The sequence below is a fragment of the Podarcis bocagei genome (genome assembly GCF_964188305.1).
Source record: "Podarcis bocagei genome assembly, chromosome: 1".
Classification (NCBI taxonomy): Eukaryota; Metazoa; Chordata; class Lepidosauria; order Squamata; family Lacertidae; genus Podarcis; species Podarcis bocagei.
This window is the reverse complement of record NC_138125.1, coordinates 118,967,768-118,982,175: the sequence shown is the minus strand read 5'-3', so window position 1 is coordinate 118,982,175 and position 14,408 is coordinate 118,967,768. Positions and strand designations below refer to the sequence as shown.

General features: G+C 43.5%; 1 protein-coding gene across 1 annotated transcript in view; it reads left to right on the top strand.

Annotated features, from left to right (window-relative positions):
* Positions 1-13,925, top strand: part of MTX2 (metaxin 2) — a 39,926-nt gene extending 26,001 nt beyond the window's left edge. The window contains exons 4-10 of the mRNA XM_081183506.1: positions 2,132-2,204; positions 5,281-5,357; positions 8,435-8,527; positions 8,920-8,958; positions 9,309-9,434; positions 11,619-11,695; positions 13,406-13,925. Of these exons, the coding sequence (XP_081039632.1) occupies positions 2,132-2,204; positions 5,281-5,357; positions 8,435-8,527; positions 8,920-8,958; positions 9,309-9,434; positions 11,619-11,695; positions 13,406-13,616 (696 nt within the window). The 3' untranslated portion in view covers positions 13,617-13,925. The remainder of the gene's footprint in view (positions 1-2,131; positions 2,205-5,280; positions 5,358-8,434; positions 8,528-8,919; positions 8,959-9,308; positions 9,435-11,618; positions 11,696-13,405) is intronic.
* Positions 13,926-14,408: the final 483 nt, after the last annotated feature.

Here is a 14,408-nt window from a genome sequence, read left to right as displayed (position 1 = left end):
CCCTCAGTTGTCATTACCCAGCTCCCCCTTTGTTGTGCTTTTCATGGAGGAGAACAAGAGGAAAAAGCAAATCCCCTTTTTTTCTCCCCTGTCACGCTGGCATATTCTGGAGCCGCGTTTAAAATATTACTCATTGTGATTTAACTTGAATCTGTTTCAATATATTTGTAAGATCAATAATGTGCAGCTTAAAAAAACCCCAAACAGTTTGGTACATGGGCGTCCCATGTACCCTTGTTCCTTTAGGGCAGTGATGGCCAAACTCTGCCCTCCAGATGTTTTGGGACTACAATTCCCATCATCCCTGTCCACTGGTCCTGTTAGCTAGGGATGATGGGAGTTGTAGTCCAAAAACAGCTGGAGGGCCGAGTTTGACCATCACTGCTTTAGGGGCACATTCTCTCCTGTTATTGCCCAACGCATGTTTGAATGTTTGTGGAGATCCTTATGCTTTGCTACTGTGCATGAATCTGTGGACCAGGGCACAAAGGGTGGTTTAGCCAAAGTGCTTCACTGCCACCTTTCTCTCCATTTGTGTCTCCCTAAGGCAGGTGGCGCTGTGGGTTAAACCACAGAGCCTAGAACTTGCCGATCAGAAGGTCGGCGGTTCGAATCCCTGTGATGGGGTGAGCTCCCATTGCTCAGTCCCTGCTCCTGCCAACCTAGCAGTTCGAAAGCACGTCAAAGTGCAAGTAGATAAATAGGTACCGCTCCGGCGGGAAGGTAAACGGTGTTTCCGTGCGCTGCTCTGGTTCGCCAGAAGTGGCTTAGTCATGCTGGCCACATGACCCAGAAGCTGTACGCCGGCTCCCTCGGCCAATAAAGCGAGATGAGCGCCGCAACCCCAGAGTCGGCCACGACTGGACCTAATGGTCAGGGGTCCCTTTACCTTTAATTTTCTATTGTGGCAAAAGAGCCCTCTCTGGGATTTGATCCACATGGCGTAACCTAGACAGGACTTTGCTTCAGATGTGGCTAGAAGAGGCCAAAAAGATGTCTCACAGTCCAGGGTTCCCTAATCCACAGTTTCAGATCTTAATGATTCTAATCCATTTGTGGAGCCAGGATCTAGCCTTTAGGCAGCTCAGCTGAGTAATGTTAGGGGACACAGGTGCATGTCACCTTCCTGTTCTATAGGCTGAGCATTCTTCATGCTTGACCACTGGTGTTGGTGGTGGGGAAAGTGCACATTTCTCCGTGCTTCATACGTTTAAATGCATAGTGGGCTGCCATTTAGTTTGTGGGTAGAGTTGGATGGAAAATAAAATCACAATTGTTTGCAAATAGATTTAAGCCTGGAAGGATAGGTAAAAGTAGCAGTGTTTGCACTGGTTGTGTTCTCATTCATTCATTTTAAAGCTGCAGGAATCATTACTTCTGAACCAGGAAATAAAACAAAGTATGAAACAATAAATGAAAGACAGTAAGCGAAAACACACTTCATGTAAAAATATTCTCATTTTCAGTATGGTATAGAGAAAGGGAATATAATTGTCGCCAACAATTTATTTGCATGCTGCTCCTCCGGATTATGCTCAAAGCAGATGACCAAAACAGTATATACAAGTGTTAAAAAAGAGCTCAAGTATGTAAACAAGTATGTAAAATATATTTCATTATATCGAAATCCCTACTTGCAAGCTAGCAGAAGCGTAATAATTACAAAATTTCTTAAACATATGAAAAGTACTCCTGTCGAAAATGGGAACAGTCACCGATATCTGCATTGAGCTACCAAATTTATTGACAAATTCATCCAAATCACTAAGGTATTAGCAATAAAAAAATGCATTAATTTTGAAGCGTTACAATTTAAACCAGTTAAACTTACTCAAAGGCCATTAAAACAGCAGGCTGTCTTGGTTATGCAAAAGTAATTGAATAAAGAATACAGACCATCTTTGATACTAACGTATTTGCTGTAACAGCAACTAGAGTAGTAAAAATGGGGATTTTGGTGTGCAAAATGTTGGAACCTTATACTGACAAGTCCCATATTTACCTGCTTTGGCAACCAGCGTTTAGAAAAACCTATATTGTAGGTTAAAACCCCTGACAATTTTAATTTTAAAAAAATATTGCCTTCAGATAACCAGTGCAATCTTTTCATTTGCTCTGCTTTTATTTCCAGGCCTTTTTGCAAATGTGCAACCTGCCAGTCCAGGTGGTTTGTAGGGCAAATGCTGAATATATGTCCCCATCTGGTAAGTGCAACACTCATTTACATCACACCTGTGGTTGGAAACTATGGCAACAGTATCTCATCACGCAGACCATGAATGCATGTGAGCTTGCATCTTGTTCTGCTAGAAAGGAATGAAAATAATGTGTTTCTACCTTTTTATTTGCTTGCATTATAACAGTAGGCATAGGGCCAAGGCAGACAGTTCCATGTGTTTAAGTACTGAATGATTCAAATCATAGTGAATGGGGTTGTGAGAGTCTGATTTTTAACTTCAAAAGGACCCCATGGAGAGCTAGATATTAGAAGGGGCCTCTCTGACAAACCAGTACAAGAAGTTATGGCCGCTAGAATTTGATGAAAAACAGGCCAGCCTCTGAGGCTGCCTTGAGAATTGACATGCATGGACCCTTTTGTGGTGGTTTGGTGCAGTTTTATTACATTCACGGCTCCAGATTACTGCAAAGGACTTCACTTTTCCTACCAGCTTTTCTGACTTGTCTGAATATCATTTGCTTCATCCTTCATAGACAACCAGAGCTTTGACAACTGATTGGAAATTGACCCTGATTCCAGACGCAGACTGCATCTCTTGTAGAGGGCGATATAAGGATAAAAATTTATTTATGGATGGAGGACCCATGTGTGATATTGTTTATTATCAGAGAGGAGTTTCCCATATTGCTGGAGTTTTATTACAGAGCTAGCAGCATGGAAGTGCCCAGCCCGAGGCAAACATAGTTGCACACTTGTGCGCATCGATTGTAGTAAACCAGCTTTGCCAACAGCAACGTCTGAGTTGGGTCTTTATCAGTTGAGTTGATTAGAAGTATTGTAAGAGTGGACTCGATGAAACAGTGTGCTCAACCCCCTAAATTTATCACCTGGGGGTTTCCTTTCCTTAGGACCTGAAACCAAGAGGGGAGTCTCTGTTGCTAAACAGACTTAACTCAGTAATGTTCATTCCTTTCAGTGGGTCTACACTGAATAAAAATTACTTGAATTATCACCTTTTGGCTGTGAAGGCCTCTTCCCTTTTATGGGATTCTGTTCCTGAGGGTTTCATGGTTGGCTCTGCTTTCGTTCTGTCCATCTGTTAAGAGCCTTCTGAGAGCACTGAAACGCTGACTCCTGCCGCAGAAACACCAAAAGACCATTCTTTATATAGTAGCTTTGTGGAAGTAAAGTCTGGATCGATAAAACCATTGAGAGATCTGTAAGCTCAAAAAGACCCTGCATTCTTTTTGCAATGCATGCCATAGTGCAGATGCAGCGATTCTTGTGACTGCTACTTTGAACCTGAGTAAAGCTCTATAGACAGCTAGACAGTATTAACTATTCAGGGGCTGTGTTTGCATGTCATGCAAAACCATATTTTCAAGTTGGTTTGTTTCAAACAAGCCATAGTTTAACGTTGGCTACAGTGTTTCTGCTGGGACTGAAAGCCAAACTGTGGCTAAGCAAAACCAGAAACCAAAAGCTTACTAACTCCTCCGCCTGGGAGGAGCAGGGGGAGCAGACAAGTCCAAGAATTGCCTGTGTTCATTCATGTTGCACCAAACGAGGAGTGGGGAACATGAATAGCACTGGACTCCAATTCCCATGAGCCCCAGCCAACAAGGCCAGTGGTTAGGGATGATGGGAGTTGTGGTCTAGCATTGTTTGGAGGGCACGACTACCCTTGGTTTAGTATGATGTGCAAGTGTGACAATTATGCCTTTAAAACATTAAATCTTCTTTCTCGGCAGCAATAAAAAAATAGAACAAGGAACAAAGTCCTTCACCAAATAGACTGATAACTGCAGGAGTGTCAGGATTACATACTATCTCAACCTCAGATATCTATGAAGTTCCTTTCGGTGCTCAGTTTTCTGCAGCTGAGCAGCACCAAAGGTTGTACATGAAACTAAAGCCCAAGCCCTTGTTGGTACAGGAGAGCCATTTCTGTTTTACAGCTCTCATAGTCAGACCAGGGTTTGAATCCTCCCTAAGGCCTGAAGCTCAGCCCTTGGGCCAGTCACCATCTTTTCGCCAGCCTACCTCACAGGGCTGTTGTGAGGCTGAAATGTGGAGGAGGAGAAGCATGTACACACCTTGAGATCCTTGGAAGATAAAGGTGGTCTATAAATGCAATAAACAAAATTAAAAAGTATATAATACACGTAATGGGTGTAGTTCACCTGATTAAGTGGTGATACCTCGACAAAACTGACACACAACAATATTCAAGGCTAGAATATTCAATTTAACCTGCAAGTAACAGGAGTTAACATATGAGCAGAAGATTAGAGACAAAATGGGTGGAATATCAAGATACGTAGCAGATCAAGGTTGGCATTGAATGCCATGGAGAGATGGCAAACCTGTGTCAAACCTGTGTCCTAGCAGTCTTTGATCAATTGTTACTCTACTGAGTCTAATTGGTTTTGAAATGCCTTGAAGAATACACTGACAACTAGTTGACGGAGTCGAAGGGTGGCAGTCAGTTGTCACTGCAGGCGTACAGCACAAAAATGAGGCAGATATATTGGAAGATGGGCAGCTCTCGGGTTCAGCTGTGTGCTATATCTGAAGACTCTTTTAAGGTGCGCTGTAGCAACCCCCCCCCCACATTTCTCTGCTGTGATTTTGGCACCTAACCAGAAGTAAGCATGGGAATCTTTCGCAGGGAGATGCCAATCTACTTCTTGGGTATGTGGCTGAGGGTGTTCAGTCCAGAGTTCCTTGATTCTGCTTGTTGGGTATGCAGAGGGTCAGGGTGGGCTGTGCAGATCACAGAACGATTGCGATGGAGAGCATCTCATTGCAAAAGGACACAAAGGGATTCAGATATCCAACACTGATCCACATGTTTTAATTGCTTCCAGGCTTTTGCATTTCACGGGGCTTTGTATTTAAGATGGGATCAACAATCACTATATGGAACAAATGGCAGAAGTATAATTTCCATACTAGCTATGAAGGCGCAGAAGTTTTGGCACACCCCCCCCCCTTAACATGGCATTTGTTGAATTCTTGCTGATTTCATCTAGCAACCTCTCAGATTTAATTAGATCAATGAGTTAAAAGTGTGCTGTTTTTTCTTTTTTCACTCGCAGGGAAAGTGCCCTTTATTCACGTAGGAAATCAAGTTGTTTCTGAACTTGGCCCCATTGTCCAGTTTGTAAAAGCCAAGGTAAGGTGCATATACGAAACCTATTTTTCCTCAGCAAATTCTTGTTTTAGCAGTTGGGCTAATTAAGTTTGTGTTGATGAAATTATCCTGAGAACCAGAGCTCTAGAAGACGGGATGGCATCATTTATTTTGCATAGTAAGGCTTCTTCTAATGGCTCATAACAAAAATAATTTATTAACAAGCTTTAGGAAAGGTTCCAGTTTAGCAGAGAGAGGAGGGGAAAGGAGGGAGAGCTTTGCAGGCTCACATCTGCAGAAGGATATTTTTGTAGCTGTTCATTTAAACTTTTTAACTCTCGAGGGCAAGATTTTACTCCTCTGTCACGTCCCTTATTCTTTTCTCGTCAGCTGAGTAAATCTGGTGCCCTTCAAATCCAGGACAGAATCTTTTCTTGGTGTGAAATACTGCCTGTGCGAGAGAGACAGGGAGAGATTGTATGTGCGTGTGTGTGAGAATGAATACAAAATAGGTAACATGAAATGCTTTTGTTTTTGTCCTTTCTGTGAACCAGAGGGGCATGGATATATCATTCATGTGTGCACCTGTATTTTTCTGAGCGCTTCCTTCTCAGAAAGAGGTGCCCACAGGTGGTACAGCTTCAGGCATGCTTTGTTGTTGTTTAGTCATTTAGTCGTGTCTGACTCTTCGTGACCCCATGGACCAGAGCACGCCAGGCACTCCTGTCTTCCACTGCCTCCCGCAGTTTGGTCAAACTCATGCTGGTAACTTCAAGAACACTGTCCAACCATCTCGTCCTCTGTTGTCCCCTTCTCCTTGTGCCCTCCATCTTTCCCAACATCAGGGACTTTTCCAGGGAGTCTTCTCTTCTCATGAGGTGGCCAAAGTATTGGAGCCTCAGCTTCAGGATCTGTCCTTCCAGTGAGCACTCAGGGCTGATTTCCTTCAGAATGGATAGGTTTGATCTTCTCGCAGTCCATGGGACTCTCAAGAGTCTCCTCAGCCCTGCTTAGAGGAAGCTGATCACTTGGACTCATCCCAGTCTTTCTCCAGACCTGGTCATGGCACTGAAACCATCTTGGGTAACCCTGATTAATAACATTAGTTAGGACAGGTATGCGGGGAGTGTCACCCTGTTTGTTCTCCATGAGCTCTTGGAGCCTGTCGATACTGGAGAGAGAGAGGGGGAGAGAGAGAGAGAGAGAGAGAGAGAGAGAGAGAGAGAGAGAGAGAGAGAAGGGGCTGGGGGTACCATGTTTCAGTGACTCTTCTTCTACTTCCATTTCCAGAAAGCCATTACGGGGGACTGCTGTTTGGCACCATGGGAGTTGTCCTGTGGTGTCCTACAGAGTTCCACCTTGTCCCGAATGCTATATAACATCTGTATCCTGGCTTCTTACCTATGGTCCATTGATCCCTAGAGGGTCCATGGACGGGCATCAGGGGTCCGTGAGCCAGATGCAAGAAACAATAAAATAAAATGTTTGATTTCCTTCCTGTTACTTTGAAGTGCTTTTATTTCAACTAATGACAGAGTCATTTAAGTGTCTAGTAGACGAGCAGATGTCTTTGATGTCTCCTGTCCTTTTTGTGGAGCATTTTGGCTAATTCTGTCCCTGTGGCCAAATTTCATCATGGTTTATTCCAATAGTTACTTGTCTGTCTTTTTAGTTGAGATACTATAGGTTGACAATTCTATATATAAAAAGCTTGAACGCTGCTGCTTTTATCAAAGGAATGTGTTGGAATGTTGTCCGAATGGGAAAATTCCTTGAACAATGCCTGTCTTCCTGTATGTGTCTGCACATATACCAGGCCTTCCACAGTCTCCACCTAAATATTAATTGGTTTAGGTGGGGTTTTAGCTCTTCCACATATTTATTAATTATTCTTCCAACTATAGCTGCATTCTGAAGCTCTCCCCCCCACCCCAATTTTTTTTGCAAGGTATTCATTAGACAACCTGGGTCCCTTCCAGTTCTGCAGTTATTTGAAGATGGGGACCTTTGAAGTTCCAGTAGCCCTTCTGATCCTGCGCTCTTGTCTAGAAGATTGCTGCATGTGGGTTCCTGCCATTTTGGCAGGCCTGGAACTTGCACTTACTCCTTGGCGTCCACACACTAGTTCTTGCGGAACAGAGATTCACTTTGTTTGAATCTTAAAATTCCACGTAATCAATGTTCACGTTGATTCCTGCTTTCTTTCTTTAGCCCTGTGGATCAATGCCGGTGCATTTTTATAAGGCATCTGCATCATCATAATTTACTTAGGTTTATTTACAAGGAGGCTGTGGTATTTAGAAAGGCTACTTGGCTTGAAAGCAGAAGCAAAACAGGCGGATAGTTGGAAATCCTGCATACGGGTGTACCTGGCGCTTTTAAGCTTTAAAATATTGCATTTCAAACTATAGGAATCCAACATTGCACTAGCAGATGTGACAGGATTTCATTTTGCTTCCCTCTTGTCTTCAACCTCAACTCCCCAACTCCCTGGATCAGATTTTTGGGGTGCATGGGGTTTTCAAGGTGGGTGGAGAGAGGTGGGAAGACCCCTTTGAGTAACCAGAAGTCCATTGCACAAGCAGGACACAATAATTGAGTATTGCCCAGTACTTTTTGTAAATATATAAGGTTTATTATAGAGCTGTATATATACAGTTGTACCTTGGATCCTGAACGCCTTGCAAGGTAAACGTTTTGGCTCCCGAACGCTGCAAACCCGGAAGTGAGTGTTCCGGTTTGCAAACGTTCTTTGGAACCCAAATGTCCGACGTGGCTTCTGATTGGCTGCAGGAGCTTCCTGCAGACAATTGGAAGCCGCGCCTTGGTTTCCAAACGTTTTGGAAGTCGAACGAACTTCCGGAACAGATTCCGTTCGACTTCCAAGGTACCACTGTATTAGGAACTTTGCAGTATTTGTTTCATTTTTCTGTGAAACTTCAATTGCCTTTATGATCTACAAAGCAGCATTTTAACGTGTAACGTTGCAATGCAGGGAGCTTTTGGAGTGAGCCAGAGCCCTCAACTTGAGTGGGCTTTGGAAGGGACCCAAACGGATCGTTTTCCCTGCCCTTCCTTTTCTCACCCCCCTCTTTTTTCTCTCTCTCTCCTTGCCTAAGGGCCATTCACTTAGTGATGGGTTGGATGAAGTCCAAAAAGCTGAGATGAAAGCCTACATGGAATTAGTCAATAATATGCTTTTGACAGCAGAGGTATGGCAAAACACTAGTAATTTGTCAGTCTTGTGAAATGAATGATATTGGGGATTGGAGGGTGGGGGGAAATAGAATGCTGTTTTCTTTGTGATGCTGCAAGCGAGTTCCTACCTACTTTATTTTTTAATAAAACACAAGGGTGGGCTTACGGTTCCAGCTAGGTTCAAAAAGCAGCACACCGCTAATTTACATATTGCAATCTCAATTCCGTTTTCTCTGTCAAATGGGATTTTGTGCCTGCTCCATGACAGAACTGGCAACCACCTTTCTGTGTTCTAAATATGATTATTAATGGCTTGCTTGGTAGGGAGGGAAGACAAAGCTGCAAGGAATAAGCTGTCTGTGTAACCTTACATGTTATGAAATTTTAGTATTCCTTGGTTTCCTAGCTGTATCTTCAGTGGTGTGATGATGCTACAGTCCAGGAGGTGAGTGATTCTGCAACATTTATCTTAATTAAATTTTAATGAGAAAACACTTTTGCTCACAATTGCAAGTCCCTACTCATAAATGAAACATAGAGGTTTATACCACTAATGATAGCATATTTTTTTCACTTTAATTTTGCTTGCATACACATTTTGGGGGGAGCTCTATGTCATTACTGGATACACTGGTTTCAAAGTGAAAATGTTTTTAATATAATTTTAAAAGCTTTTTTTTTTAGCTGCAAGTTATAAATAATTGCATAAAATGGTGTATGAAAGCAGTGCCGTGGCAATAAAAGCCACAGCATCTTTTTTTCTTTGTAAAAGTGACATTTTTTTCCACTTTAAAGATTACCCATCCAAGATATGGATCTCCTTATCCTTGGCCCTTGAATCGTATTCTGGCCTATCAGAAACAATGGGAGGTCCGACGTAAAATGAAAGCTATTGGCTGGGGCAGCAAGTCGCTTGATCAGGTCAGTCGGTTATGCGCCAAACCTGAATGGTTCCTATAGTAATGAAATATTAAAAAACAAGGCTTCAAGGACGTGTTGGTTTCTTAGTACATGTGCACACACATACACATATGTAATCCATAATCTTAGAACAGTTACCACATGATTAAAGAAATTTTGTCAATAAATCGTATGAGTTTCAGGCTGCAACCCTAAACAGAATTCTTCCGAAATAATCCGCATTTGAGCACAGTGGGTCTTAACCTCTGAGAGACCTACACTGGCTCCCAGTACATTTCCAAGCACAATTCAAAGTGTTGGTGCTGACCTTTAAAGCCCTAAATGGCCTCGGCCCAGTAGACCTGAAGGAGCGTCTCCACCCCCATCGTTCAGCCCAGACACTGAGGTCCATCTCTGAGGGCCTTCTGGCGGTTCCCTTGCTGCGAGAAGCGAGGTTACAGAGAACCAGGCAGAGGGCCTTCTCGGGAGTGGCACCTGCCCTGTGGAATGCCCTCCCACCAGATGTCAAGGAAATAAACAACTATCTGACTTTTAGAAGACATCTGAAGGCAGCCCTGTTTAGGGAAGTTTTTAATGTTTGATATTTTATTCTGTTTTTTATATTCTGTTGGGAGTTTCTCAGAGTGGCTGGGGAAACCCAGCCAGATGGACGGGGTGGGTATGCATGTATGTATAAATAAATAATTTATTAAGCATGCGTAGGATTGCGCTGCTTAGTCAGCTGATTTACATCTGCATGGATATGAAATGGTTGGGTTGAATCCAGAGGCGCTTCCTCTTCCAGAACCGTCCTAATTATTCTCAAGAAGGAAGCTTCTTCTGTGCTAGCAAAAAGAAAAAAAAGAAAAGAAAGGCCAATCATTGGAAATAGAGGTCCCATCCACACCATATGTTGAAAGCACATTTGTTGTTGTTTAGTCGTTTAGTCGTGTCCGACTCTTCGTGACCCCATGTACCAGAGCACGCCAGGCACTCCTGTCTTCCACTGCCTCCCGCAGTTTGGTCAAACTCATGCTGGCAGCTTCAAGAACACTGTCCAACCATCTCGTCCTCTGTCATCCCCTTCTCCTTGTGCCCTCAATCTTATGAGTCTTTTCCAGGGAGTCTTCTCTTCTCATGAGGTGGCCAAAGTATTGGAGCCTCAGCTTCAGGATCTGTCCTTCCAGTGAGCACTCAGGGCTGATTTCCTTAAGAATGGATGCGTTTGATCTTCTTGCAGTCCATGGGGCTCTCAAGAGTCTCCTCCAAGCACCATAATTCAAAAGCATCAATTCTTCGGCGATCAGCCTTCTTTATGGTCCAGCTCTCACTTCCATACATCACTACTGGGAAAACCATAGCTTTAACTATACGGACCTTTGTTAGCAAGGTGATGCTGTCCAGGTTTGCCATCGCCTTTCTCCCAAGGAGCAGGCGTCTTTTAATTTCGTGACTGCTGGGAAGAAGCACATGGCTTCTCCCAATGAATCCTGCAAAGGAAATGGGATTGCCCATGGGGATTCCCATGGGGATGTCCTCAGTATCCTCCCCACGGCGTGTTTCAGCTGAATTTTGCTTGTTTCCCCTATTTTAATAATTAAAAGCCATCTAAAGAGCTAGCATAAAAATGTGGTTGGGGAGAGACCAGCTCATGAAGCTCTTCAGTGTGTGCAACTGGGATCTTTTCTTTCTGGTGGCAGAAGTTGATCAACTGCCGCTCCCCTCTGGAGTGAAGAGGTTTGGAGAGGGGAGGGCATCAAAGGGGGAACTGGAAAGTCCCAATATGCACAGAGATGTGACCCTACGTATTCTGGTTAAAGACTAGCTACAGCTATAGAAACGTGCCAATTGTATTAGTCGTTCCTGTTCGTTCTATTGTTTCTTTGGTTTGGTTTTTTATTTTATTTTACAAAAACAGTGTATTCTGAGAAATCCCCAAGAGCTGCTTCATGCAGTGTTAGTACCAGAATAAAGAGCGATTCCCTTCCCCGAACCACATTGGGCACAAAAACGAATCTCTGCATACCTGAAGCTGTTTTGCATTTCACTTCAGCTTCCACCTGCAACACTCTTCTATTTGAAGTCCAAATTTCTCCGGTATCTACAATCTGTTCTAAACATGCAGCTAGTTTTGTATGGTCCTGTAGCCACCTGGCAAAAAAATAAAAAATGCATTCTGCTTTCTTTTTCTCTTTGCCATTTTAGGTGCTAGAAGACGTAGATCAGTGTTGCCAAGCCCTTTCTCAAAGGCTTGGAACGCAGCAGTATTTCTTCAATAAGAAGTAAGTTGCTTTCATATTTATATTAAGGAGTTTTTAGTCGTTGATGGTTGTGGAGTGCTTATTGAGCCAAGGAAGGCAATCCCTCTCCCCTCCAAAAAAACCCCTGCACCTCCTTTCCCAAGTGAATGGGTGTGTGGAGTCTGTTCTGCCACGTCCTTCCTATCTTTTCCCCCACCCCACCCTCTCTTATCTGAACCACATCCAAGGGCAAGCCAGGCGTTGTTTGCACTGCTGGAACTAGGACTGTGCCTAGGCTGGGGAAAATACTTTCTTACCCTATAGCTCTGTGGCAGCCAATATGGCGACCCTTCAGATGTACAGCTCTGATCATCTCTGTTTGCTCTTCTGACTGGGGCTGAGGGGAGCTGGTAGTCCAACAACATCTAAAGCAGGCTTCCTCAACCTCGGCCCTCCAGATATTCTGAGACTACAATTCCCATCACCCCGACCATTGGTCCTGCTAGCTAGGGATCATGGGAGTTGTAGGCCAAAAACATCTGAAGGGCTGAGGCTGAGGAAGCCTGATCTAAAGGGTGCCAGAGTTTATCAGCCCAACACTGGCAGTGTTTACTGCAGATAGCCCCTGAAAGCCACAAAAGGAAGCTCTGCTGTATAGTTCTGCGGTATGTACGGATAGTTTAATTTGAGCCCTGCTACTCCCTGGCTTTAGGGACATGGGTGGTGCTGTGGGTTAAACCACATAACCTAGGACTTGCTGATCAGAGGGTCGGCGGTTCGAATCCCCGCGACGGGGTGAGCTCCCGTCGCTCGGTCCCTGCTCCTGCCAACCTAGCAGTTCGAAAGCACGTCAAAGTGGAAGTAGATAAATAGGTACCACTCTGGCGGGAAGGTAAACGGTGTTTCCGTGCGCTGCTCTGGTTTGCCAGAAGCGGCTTAGTCATGTTGGCCACATGACCCGGAAGCTGTACGCTGGCTTCCTCGGCCAATAAAGCGAGATGAGTGCCGCAACCGCAGAGTCAGCCATGACTGGACCTAATTGTCAGAGGTCCCTTTACCTTTACCTTTACTCCCTGGCTGGGCTTAGGATTGCTCTGCCCATACATTGGTAGGTTTGAAGTTCAAATATTGCTTTCGAGAATGGTATAGCCGCCTTTTAAAATGCAAAAATGATTCCAGTACTAGGAAGCCCAAGTTACATTGATGATAAAATGTGATGTGTGTGGAGTAATCCCGGAGTGGATGTGCTGTTGCCACTGCTTCCGTTATTTCCTACGCTGTGGAATTGCTTTGACAACCAAATTTGAAGCAAAGAGTAGAAATGGGTTCATATTTTTATTTTGTGGATGCCAGAGGAACCAGGAGAGGTAGTAGAAAACATAGGAAGATGTCTTCTACCAAGTCAGATCACTGGTCCATAGAGCTCAGGACTGATGGCACTGATTGCTAGTGGTTCTCCATGGTTTGGGGCAGGAGAAATTTCCACCCCTACCTTGAAACACCAAGCGCTGGACGTGGGGATCTTTGAATGCAAAGTATATACACTACTACTGAGCAATCACCCTTCCCTGAGGGTTGTTGTTGTTGTTGTTATGAATCCCCTCCCTGATGGTGTCTGGTAGAATTTTGTCCTTTAAAATGACAGTTCAGCACACTCTGTGGTCTGTATGTGGAGCTTCTACTGATGCTTAGTATGAAATGCAATGGTTTATTTGTCTCTTTTCAGAATATTGTTTTCCCCTTTACTCCTAGGCCAACTGAATTAGATGCCTTGGTGTTTGGGCACCTGTTTACAATCCTTACTACCCAGCTGATCAGTGACGAACTATCGGAGAAAGTGAAAGGCTATAGCAACCTCATTGCATTTTGCAGAAGAATAGAGCAGCACTACTTTGAGGGGCGTGACAAAGACAGCTTGGCAACTGTTCCATCTCCGACGTTGAGGCGGTCATTGATGACCTGAATGTTCTTTGGTGGCAGAAATTTGGCAAACGGATCTTTGATTTGTGCATTGTTTAAAAGAGGCAAGTAACGACTTTGGAAAATTGGATGCACTGCACACTTTCTGTTTGAAAACTGCCAAAACTGTTGTAGCCCAAGAGTATGTCCTTGTGACTAATTCTACAAACACACATTACAATGAAATAATTAAGAGTGGGCTTTGTTGTAATATTAGCCTGCATGCTGTTTTAACATAACTCTAAAGTGTCCTTGAAAAACAACGTTGTATCAGAATTCAACAACAATAAAATTTATGACAACTCTGCAAAAACCTTTCTGTAATCTTTCCTTTTGCATTCTCTTGGGGTCTTCAGATTCTTACTGCAATATTCATTTTATTCTGTAGAGTTAAAAGTTGAATACATGATTAAGATTCACCCAGAATAAAATATTTGGGCTTCTATATCTAACCAGTCATCATTAAGAAGGATAAAGAAGAAATTTCTTACAGGCCAGATTTAATAAACACCCTAGCCTCATCTCCTCTCCTCCATGGCTTGAAGTACCATGAAAGTTTCTGCTCTGCCTTAATTTTTGTATATTTCTGTAAATAAGCACAGTATGCAAAAAAGAGTTTGCTAACCTTTCCTCTAAATCTTGTTTATTACATGCTGAGTTTAGCTGATCATTTAGACTTTGCCCTGCTTCAGGATTATTAGATTTAAAACAAACAAACTCTCAAAAACTTAATCAAAATAGAACCATCAAATCCCATTCAGAGCACTCCCTTCCTTGCCTCATTTTTGCCCTTCTC